This window comes from Solea senegalensis, unplaced genomic scaffold (assembly GCF_019176455.1).
Source record: "Solea senegalensis isolate Sse05_10M unplaced genomic scaffold, IFAPA_SoseM_1 scf7180000015732, whole genome shotgun sequence".
Lineage (NCBI taxonomy): Eukaryota > Metazoa > Chordata > Actinopteri > Pleuronectiformes > Soleidae > Solea > Solea senegalensis.
In genome coordinates this window covers 1-11,063 of record NW_025321434.1, presented here as the reverse complement: position 1 = coordinate 11,063, position 11,063 = coordinate 1, and the positions used below count along the sequence as shown (strand labels likewise).

General features: G+C 42.2%; 1 protein-coding gene across 1 annotated transcript; it reads left to right on the top strand.

Moving 5' to 3' along the window:
- Positions 1-3,253: 3,253 nt before the first annotated feature.
- Positions 3,254-10,749, top strand: LOC122762493 (retinoic acid receptor RXR-alpha-A-like; the record flags this gene model as incomplete). Its single annotated transcript, XM_044017690.1, has 2 exons — positions 3,254-3,515; positions 10,599-10,749. Coding segments are annotated over exons 1-2 (376 nt in total), but the record flags the coding sequence as incomplete, so codon positions are not given.
- Positions 10,750-11,063: the final 314 nt, after the last annotated feature.

Here is an 11,063-nt window from a genome sequence, read left to right as displayed (position 1 = left end):
TCGCATAAAGAGTGAGCTTTCAGTATATGAACGCAGTGATTGTGTGTAGAAGTAAAGAGGGAGCTTATATATGAACGCAGGATTGTGTGCAGAAGTAAAGAGTGAGCTTATATATGAACGTGTGATTGTGTAGAAGTAGTAGAGAGCTTTAGAAAAGAATGTGTGATTGTCTGCAGAAGTAAAGAGGAGCTGTGTATATGAACGTATGATTGTGTGCAGAAGTGAGCTTATATATGAACGCAGGATTGTGGTAAGTAAAGATGGAGCTGTGTATGCGAATGTGTGTGGATTGTGCAGAAGTAAAGAGGAGCTTATATATGAACCCTGTGATTGTGTGCAGAAAAAGAGTGAGCTGTGTATATGAATGTGTGATTGTGTGCAGAAGTAAAGAGTGAGCTGTGTATAAGGAATGTGTGATTGTGCAGAAGTAAAGAGTGAGCTGTGTATATGAACGTGTGATTGTGTGCAGAAGTAAATAGTGAGCTTATACGTGAACGTGTGATTGTGTGTTGTTGTATGTTAACTTTGATTCTTCCTCGTTAGTCATCCTGACTTGTTTCATTTGGAAACATCACAGCGCCGCCTACAGGCCTGGAGTATTCTGTGTTGATGGAAAAGTTCTATATATAATATATATCAATATCATATATATTAAATATTTATAACTATCAGTTTTGTCTCAAACTGGACGACTTCCACTCTTTTCTCAGACCCTTCAATCATTTTTACCCCACACACACACACACACACACACACACACACACTGAGTCATGTTTATTTGATGTGTTTTCCAGATCATAGCTCAGTGTTTTCTTTAAGACTAAAACATATTTCAGTTTCCAGTTGAACAAGTTTGTCGTCATAAAGACACACATACACACACAGTCCATACATTTAAGAGTTGTGTTGCTTTAGTTGTTGTTGTGTAACTCTCGTGTAGTCGTAGTAATTCTCCTGCTCGTCCTCTTCTTCACTTTCTTGTCATCCTTCACAATTTTCTCCTCTAGTTCCCTTGTCTCCTCTCCTCGTCTCCTTTCCTCTCCTCTCTGGGGAGGATTAGGACAGAGTCCTTTTCATCCTGCTGTAATCCTGCACTGGCAACTGCAACAAGAGTGAACTCTCACTCTCACACACACACACGCACGCACACACACACAATACCACACGACACGCACACACGCACACACACCCACACGCGACACACACACACACACACACACACACACCACAACACACACACAAGTATGCAGACACACACACACGCTAATACCACTGCTGCACGCACACACACACACACACACACACGCATTACTTCCACAAGATTAACACATTGATAGTAATATCAAAGACATTTCATATTAATAGCCGCACACACACACACAGAGCACACACAGAGCAGCGATGCCCTCGGCTGCCAGAAAGGATTTTGAATAACAAGTTGTTCTTTTTCTCTTAAAAGCATAGAGATGGAGAGAGTGAGGTAAGCGATGAATGGCAGAGAGGGAGGCGGAGTCTCTGTCGTCTCCCTGGAGGCGGAGTCTTGCTGAGACTGTCAGATGAGCTTTTCCCTCCTGCTGAGAACTACAATAGCAGACTGACAGCAGTAAAACCACAGCTCTCAGCTTTGTGTGAGTGAGTGTGGGTGTGTGTGCGTGTGTGTGTGTACGCATGTGTGTGTGTGTGTGTGTGTGTGTGTGTGTACGCATGTGTGTGTGTGTGTGTGTGTGTGTGTGTGTGTGTCATTTGAAAGAAACTGACTGATGATTTACACTGAAGGAAACAAGGGAACACAACAATGTACAGCTGCTCTGCGTGCGTGTGCGTGTGTGTGGGTAAAAAGTGCCTACAGGAAGTGCTGGTGAGGTGAGCAGGATGTGCAGAAAGTGTTTGGTTTGGCTCAGCTGTCAGTTACAGGTTGTTGCTGTGAGGTTTGCTGATGATGCAGCAAGATGCTAAGATTTCCCTCCTCTTCCTCCTCTTCCCCTCCTCCTCCTCCTCCCTCCTCCTCCTCTTCCTCCCTCCTCTCTCCTCCCTCCTCTCTCTCTCCTCCCTCCTGTATTCTCAGGAAACTTCATGACACAGAAAAACACTTGACATTCCTGAGTTCAGCTGACTCAACATCCATCACTTTTATTCCACTGCAGTGGAGACTGTCCCTGTCCATGTCCATGTCCATGTCCATGTCCATGTCCATGTCCATGTCCCTGACCCTGTCCCTGTCCCTGTCCCCATCCGTGTCCCTGTCAGTGTCCTGCTGCAGGGAACATCAGGACACTGGAGCTTGTTTGGTAGACAGATTATGAGTCCCTGGTCCCCTGTGTGTGCCCACACTCAAATCAATGTTGTGGCCCCTGAGCCGGGGCCCGGTAGAACCTGTTCATTAATCCATTTATTTCCATAACTTAATACGTTCATATTTTTCAGATGTTTGAATCAAAATCATTCAAAGCTTTTAAAAACCAGAGAAAACACAAACCTCACTCTCTCACTGTGTCATCAAACTCATTCGTTCATTCATTCATTCATGCAGTAAATGTGTTTCCTCTGAACAAGCACATACATTCACTTTTGTCTCATGTTTCTGGTGATTTTGAGTCCACACTGTGAAAAAACTGAGAGTTTGAAAATGTGTGAGTTTAAATCAAAAGTTTAAAGAATATTGTCGTCCTGTTGTCTGAGGGACGAATAACAGATTATTCAGATTACTGGGAGTCTTTAAAGATGCAGGGGTTTTTTTTTAGAATATTTTATTTTTCAGTTTTCAATTTCAAGATATACATGAAAACACACAACACGAAACCCCTTCCCCAACCCACCCAAGTACAAACTGAAAGAGAGAGGGAGGAAAAAAAATAATTAGACAAATAAAAATGGATAAATAATGAAAATAATCTTAGTAATACAAAAAAAAAAAATAAAAACACACTGCCTAGGAGGCAAGGAAGACAACAGTATGTGTACCCACAAATAAAGAGCTTGCAAAAACTGCTGAACCCGGCCCACCATAGCAGGTTGGCAATGTGTCCATATATGCTACAATAGCTACATTCCAAAAGTATTATAGTCATTCCTGAGTGTATATGTAATTTTTTCAAGTGAACACAGCTATTCATTTCTGAAAGATAGTACTGCACTTCCTGGCAAACGCTAGCTGCCACAGTGAGTATTGAGCTTTCTTAATCGTGCATTAATAGATGCAGGTTTTCACAGCGTCATCATGATTCCTGTGTGATTTGTCTTTGCTTCGTTTTGACTTTGTTTCTCCTGTTTTCTCAGACTCTTCGGGTCACATGACCTCCTCGCCCCTGGGCTCGCCCACCTCTCACCGGGGCATTCACCCGTCTCTGCTCAGCCCGACGTCCATGGGACCATCCGGCTCGCTGCACTCGCCGCTCAGCTCGCTGGGCTCGCCCATGAACGGCATGAGCTCGCCCTTCTCTGTCATCAGCTCGCCCATGGGCCCGCACTCCATCAACTCACCGGGGATGGGCTACGGCTCCAGTGTCAGCCCCCAAGTGAGGCCCCACACACGCACACACACACACACACACATCACTGCACCTTATCCACACACAACCAAACATGGTGGAAGGTGAAAGATCATTGTTGTTTAAATTACTTTGATGATGAAGGTGAAAGGTCATCGCTGTTTAAAATGATCTCTTGATGATGAAGGTGAAAGATCACCGTTTAAATGACTTTGATGATGAAGGTGAAAGGTCATTTGCTTGCAAATGACTTTGATGATGAAGGTGAAAGGTCGCCGTTGTTTAAATGACTTTGATGATGAAGGAAAGATCATCGTTGTTTAAATTACTTTACGATGAAGGTGAGAAAGGTCATCATATAAATGACTTTGATGATGAAGGTGAAAGGTCATCGCTTGCTTTCAAATGACTTTGATGATGAAGGAAAGATCATCGCTTGCTTCTAAATGACTTGATGATGAAGGTGAAAGATTGTCATTGTTTAAAATGACTTTGATGATGAAGGTGAAAGGTCATCGTTGTTTAAATGACTTTGATGATGAAGGTGAAAGATCATCGTTGTTTAAATTACTTTGATGATGAAGGTAGAAGCATCATCGCTGTTTAAATTACTTTGATGATGAAGGTGAAAGGTCATCGTTGTTTAAATGACTTTGATGATGAAGGTGAAAGGTCGTCGTTGTTTAAATTACTTTGATGATGAAGGTGAAAGATCATCGCTAAGTTCAAATTACTTTGATGATGAGCTGCGAAAAAGATCATCGCTTGTTTAAAATGACTTGATGATGAAGGTGAAAGGTCGCTGTTGTTGACTTTGATGATGAAGGTGAAAGGTCGCCGTTGTTTAAATGACTTTAATGATGAAGGTGAAAGAGTGTCGCTCTTTTAAATGAATTTTGATGATGAAGGTGAAAGATCGAAGTTGCAATGACTTTGATGATGAAGTTGAAAGGTCATCGTTGTTTAAATAACTTTGATGATGAAGGTGAAAGATCGTCGTTGTTTAAATGTGACTTTGATGATGAAGGTGAAAGGTCACAAGAGTTTAAATGACTTTGATGATGAAGCTGTGAAGTTGGGTCAGTTGTTTAATGACTTGATGATGAAGGTGAAAGATCATCGTTGTTTAAATGACTTTGATGATGAAGGTGAAAGATCATCGTTGTTTAAAATGTATCTTGATGATGAAGGTGAAAGATTGTCGCTCTTAAACAGACTTGATGATTAGTTGTCGTTGTTTGGGCAATGACTTTGATGATGAAGGTAAAGATTGTCGTTTTAAATGACTTTGATGATGAAGGTGAAAGATTGTCGTTGTTTAAATTACTTTGATGATGAAGGTGAAAGATTGTCGTTGTTTAAATGACTTTGATGATAGTTGAAAGGTCAATGTTGTTTAAAATGACTTTGATGATGAAGGTGAAAGATCGTCGTTGTTTAAATGACTTTGATGATGAAGGTGAAAGGTCGTCGTTGTTTAAATTACTTTGATGATGAAGGTGAAAGATCGAAGGTAATGACTTTGATGATGAAGTTGAAAGGTCATCGCTGTTTAAAATGACTTTGATGATGAAGGGGTGAAAGGTCGCTTGTTTAAATGACTTTGCAGATGATGAAGGTGAAAGATCGAAGGTAATGACTTTGATGATGAAGGTGAAAGGTCAGCCGCTTGTTTAAAATGACTTGATGATGAAGGTGAAAGACTTAGTTGCAATTGACTTTGATGATGAAGTTGAAAGGTCATCGTTGTTTAAATGACTTTGATGATGAAGGTGAAAGGTCGTCGTTGTTTAAATGATGTAAAAGGATTTGCAGGGTTTGATTTGGAGGCGGAGTCAGTAGATTTGGACGCATCCTTCAATCTCAGACGCTGTAAATGTTCAGGCAGCTGGAAGAGATTAGACTCAGGGTTTGGAAAAGGTTCGTCCTCTGACAATGGGGAGAGTTGTCTGGCTGTGGCTTTTTTATTATTATTTTAGAGGAAAGTAGGGGATCTTTATCGTCGCACCATTGTGGTCTCGCATTTTCCATTTTGTGGCTCGGCCTGTTTCCCTGTGGCTTCTGCACTGAAAAACCTCTGAGAATCTTAAACCAACAACAGACCTGCACTGTTTCTCATTTTTCACTTAAAAATTCATATAGAGGCCGTTTTGTTGTTTTTTTCTGTCTGGACTCAAACGCAGCAGAAAATATTCAACTGAAAAAAGGTGTCAATGTTTTACGAGAAATGAAAAACGCTGCGTTCAAAACGAGCGGCGACGCTGATGATGTCATGTGGCACTTTGACTTCTGTCGCCTGGAGACACACACACACACACTCTGCTCTATGATGGACCTGACTGTGTGTGACATCATGGTTGTGCAGCTTTAATGATTACACAAAGAGCCAGTGTGTCGCTTCCTGAGGGAACAGTTAAAGCTCTGCTACGTCAATCAAACCTCAACTGGATGTGGGGGGCAAAGTTTTCTCCAGGTAGCAATTACTGCACTTTGAGAGCATGTTTTTCCTCGTGCTCTGCTGGTTTAAGGAAGTCAAACTAATGAAGTTCATGTCGTTCTCACTTTCATTGGCTGGAACTCTGTCCATGCGGGATTCTCTTTGTTCGTTTGCTGCTGTTTTGTTTTTAAGGATTTTATTTCTTTCATTTTCATCCAAATGTTTCCAGCTCTCTATACAGCTTTTATTTTGAAACCAGAAGAATCACATCAACACACACTGAACTCCTCTATGGCGATGTGTGCGTGTGAGTGTGCGTGAGTGTGAGTGTGTTTGAGTGTGTGTGTTTGTGTCAGAGAGCAGACTGTAGACGCTGTGGTTTTAAAGCCTCTGGGACACACTTTTATTTTAAAGCTTGAGAAATTCCCCTCATGGTTTTCATGTCATGTGATCTTACAGCAGACCACAGACGCTGTGTGTGGACAGACGTGTCATTACAGTGTGACTGACGTCTTTAAAGATAACGTTTGACTTTGACACAGTTTGTCACACAGTGGAAGAACAAAACAACCAGACTCTGTGACACAAAGTGACTGTTTGTCAATTCATTGTTAAAAATCTGATCTCCAGTCACTGACTAACACTAACTAATACTAACCATAACCAGTTCATAACTAACACTAACCTCTTAACCATAACCAGAATTCAAATCTTAGTCCTGAGTTTAAGCAGATCCTCAGACAGTTTAATAACAACAGATTATTCATGTTATGTGTCACAATAATCTGTATTTTAACATTAATACGATGAATGGAGTCACTTCCACATCATTAATAAATCAGTTCTCCCTGTTGCTGATTTATTATTATTCTCTCCTAAAACTTAAAGCTCCTGATTTTAATCCATCATAACATCAAAGTTATTTATTTATGCTCACATTTAAATTCAGAGTGAGAGAAGGTTTAACATTTAACATTTATAATAATATAATAATTATATTGTTTATTCATAATAATAAATTATTATTGTTATTGTTACACACACTCACTCACACACGCTCACACACACTCACACACACTCTCCTGCGTGCACACACACACACTCACACACACACACTCACACACACACACACACACACTCACTCACTCTCTCTCTCTCACACACACACACACACACACACACACACGCACACACACACACACTCACACACACACACACACACACACACATACACACACACACACACACACACTCCCTCCTCACTCGCAGCACACACACACACACACACACACACACACACACACACACTCACACACGCTCTCACACACACACACACACAGTGGAGGAAGAGAGTGTGTTTTCCTCTCTTTCTTTGTTCGACTGCTCAAGATAAATTTGCTTTTAGTAGGAAGTGTTTGTGGCGAGTGTCAGAGGTCAAAGGTGACGCGGGGTTATCATCAGGTGACATCATGTATCGTCTTCTGTCAACACCACATTAGTTTTTCTGTCATCTATAAAACAAGACCAACTCAAGGGTGATGATGTGTGAAAACGGTGCACAACGGCGACCTGTAGTGTTTAAAACTGGTACTGCAGTCTCATTTAAAACAATACAGAGAGATTCCATACGTTAACTATTCAGCAGGAAGAGTTACTAACTGACCCTCAGCAGCTTTTATTTAAACTCGTTTCTTTTCTTCCGGTCGAGACATTTTTCAGATTAGCACTGAGACTTTTTACCATTTGACCCTGTCATACTAGGGGGCGCTACAGTGCATAATCCACACATTTGATGTTGCAGAGATTTTCACCCTGTCATTTATCCAGAGACATCGCCGTGTCCTCGTTATTCTTAAGGTTTCAAATATGTTTGAAAGAGTGAAATAGTTTGTGTGAGAATGAGATGAACTCTCCGTGAGCACGGATGGTAAAGTGGAGCGTTGTGTTCCCGGTGTGTTGTCGTCAGTTTGTTTAAAAGTGTGAAGCAAACTTTCTCTGTGTTTAAAATGAAGAATGAAATAAATAAATGAAGGTGCCCTTGAAGTGAGGAGTAAGAGAAGCTCGACGTGAGGATTTCATGTCTCCTTTTGAAGTGTCTTTATGAGCAGAGAGTGAATGAAGCTAAGCTCCTCTCTCCTTTTCTTTTCTCCTCCGTTCACTCGAGGGAGCATCCTTTCTTTTCTGCTGCAGCCGTCGCAGCATACTAATGTTTTACAGCATCGCGCGGTGCTTTCTCTCACACATGAACGAGTCAACTCAAAGTTTTCTAATTAAAATTTGATCTCAGTGCCGATTGTTACCATCAAATTTCCATTTTATTTAAATTACGAGGAGATCTGGCTAATTATGGAGTGAGTGCTTGTTGTCGCCCGTGACAACAGAATTAAATAAAACAGAATAAATGTCATATTTTATCAAGAATGTATGAATTTATAAAAACAATCATTTATTTAAATAAAAACTGCACAGTTTGTTTAGTTTGAATGTTGGTGGTGATTCAGATGCAAATCCAGGTTTAATCCAGGATTTAAAACTTCACTGTGTGCTTTGTTTGTAAAGCAGATTTTTACAGTTTTTTACAAACACAGCTGATGAATCATGGTCTTGTTTTTAACTGTGTGTTTAAGTGTTTGTGTTGACCGCTCCCTGCAGACACACACCGTGTCTCTGCGTCTCATATGTGTGTTTTCTTCTCTAATGGTTAATGGTTTCCCAGCGTCTGCTCCAGCCAGTACATCCAATGTTTCAGGATCATTTATTCTCCAGCGTTTACGTGGAAACAGCGCGGAGCTCGTTACAATGATTACTCTCCACTTTGAACAGAAGGCTACAGGAGGTCACTTTCAGACACTCTCATCTTTTTCTTTTCTTTTTTTGGTCAGAGAGAGAGAGAGAGAGAGAGAGAGAGAGAGAGGAAGTCAGACTGCTGCTGCTAAAACAAATGCTGTCTCTTTATTCCGCTGTACTGTTGAATGTTGCAGTGCAGTTCTTTGTGGAGAGCATGAATAAAAGAGTTCCTGAGGAGGAGAAGTGCAGCATCCTGCTGAGCCACATTTAGATCTGAGACAGGAGGGAGCAGCAGAGAGAGAGACAGACGCTGAGACAGAGAGACAGACGCTGAGACAGAGAGACAGGACTGAGAAAGAGACTGACGGAGAGAGAGACAGAGCTGAGACAGAGAGACTGACAGACGAGAGAGAGACAGACGCTGAGAGACAGAGAGACAGACGCTGAGACAGAGAGACAGCGCTGAGACAGAGACAGCTGAGAGAGAGACAGAGAGACAGAGAGGCTGAGAGAGACAGACGCTGAGACAGAGAGAGACTGAGACAGAGAGACAGACTCTGAGACAGAGAGACAGCGCTGAGACAGAGAGACAGACGCTGAGAGAGAGAGACAGGCCGAGAGAGAGACTGACGCTGAGAGAGAGACAGCGCTGAGAGAGAGACAGAGACCGCTGAGACAGAGAGACAGACGCTGAGACAGAGAGACAGACGCTGAGACAGAGAGACAGACGCTCGAGACAGAGAGACAGACGAGAGAGAGACAGAGCTGAGACAGAGAGACAGACGCTGAGACAGAGAGACAGCTGAGACAGAGAGACAGAGAGACAGACGCTAGAGAGAGACAGAGAGACGAGACGCTGAGACAGAGAGACAGAGAGAGACAGAGAGACAGACTGACAGACGCTGAGAGAGAGACAGACGCTGAGACAGAGACTGACGCTGAGACAGAGAGACAGACGCTGAGAGAGAGAGACAGACGCTGAGACAGAGAGACAGACGCTGAGCCACGATCTGAGCAGCAGAGAGAGAGACAGACGCTGAGACAGAGACAGACTGAGACAGAGAGGGACCCTGACGCTGAAGAGAGAGACGCTGAGACAGAGAGAGACGCTGAGAGAGAGACAGAGAGACAGAGGACAGCTGAGAGAGAGACAGAGACAGAGACTGACGCTGAGAGAGAGAGAGACAGCGCCGAGAGAGAGCTGGCTGAGAGAGAGACAGGCTGAGAGAGAGACAGACGCTGAGACAGAGACAGACGCTGAGACAGAGAGACAGACGCTGAGACAGAGGCAGAGAAAGAGACTGGCTGAGACAGACGAGAGAGGACAGCTGAGAGAGACAGAGACAGACGCTGAGAGAGAGACAGACTGAGAGACTGAGACTGAGAGAGAGACAGACGCTGAGAGAGAGAGACAGACGCTGAGAGAGAGAGACTGAGAGACAGATATATATGATCATATTATATATAAGATCATATTTTATATATAAATGATCATATATATATAAATACGATCATATTGATATATAATCTTATTTATATAGGTGGTCATATTTAGTAATATAAATATCATTTATATATATATATATATATATATATATATATATATATAAATATGATCAGCTGACTCCATAAAGATGAACAGTTTAACCAAAACATTATCATGACATAAAAGTTTTAAATGAATCAATAAAATGTGAATTAACAACAGATACACTTTGAGTGAATTGTTAATAAACGACAGAGTTTATATGAACATTATTTTAATGTTATTCTGTCTAAACTTCACCTGTGTTGATTTCACTGACGGCTGCTTTGTGACCTGTGTGTGTGTGTGTGTGTGTGTGTGTGTGTGTGTGTGTGTGTGTGTGTGTGTGCTGATGTTCCAGCTGAACTCTCCCATGAACTCAGTCAGCAGCACAGAGGACATCAAACCCCCGCTGGGTCTGAACGGCGTGATGAAGGTGCCCGCTCAGCCATCGGGTACCGTCCTGTCACTCACCAAACACATCTGTGCCATCTGTGGTGACCGCTCCTCAGGTGAGTCACAGTCCTGGTCTCAGTGTCCAGACGTCACCTTTTAAAACCTCTCATTGTGTTGCTTTGAAAACAGTGGGTCAGTGTGGACGACTAACAAACACTGACAAAACATGTGAACTCTGCGTCTAACTGGGATTCAAACAGGGAACCCGTCTTTTGCACTAGTGCTGTAACCGCTTCACCACCGCGACGACCCTGAAACAAAGTGATTTAAAAGAAAAGATTTAAAGATTTAATGATTTAAAGATGTGCAGAAACCAAACAGAGAAAACTTTGTCTGCAGAGGACACCAGAGGCCTGAGTGTGTGTGTGTG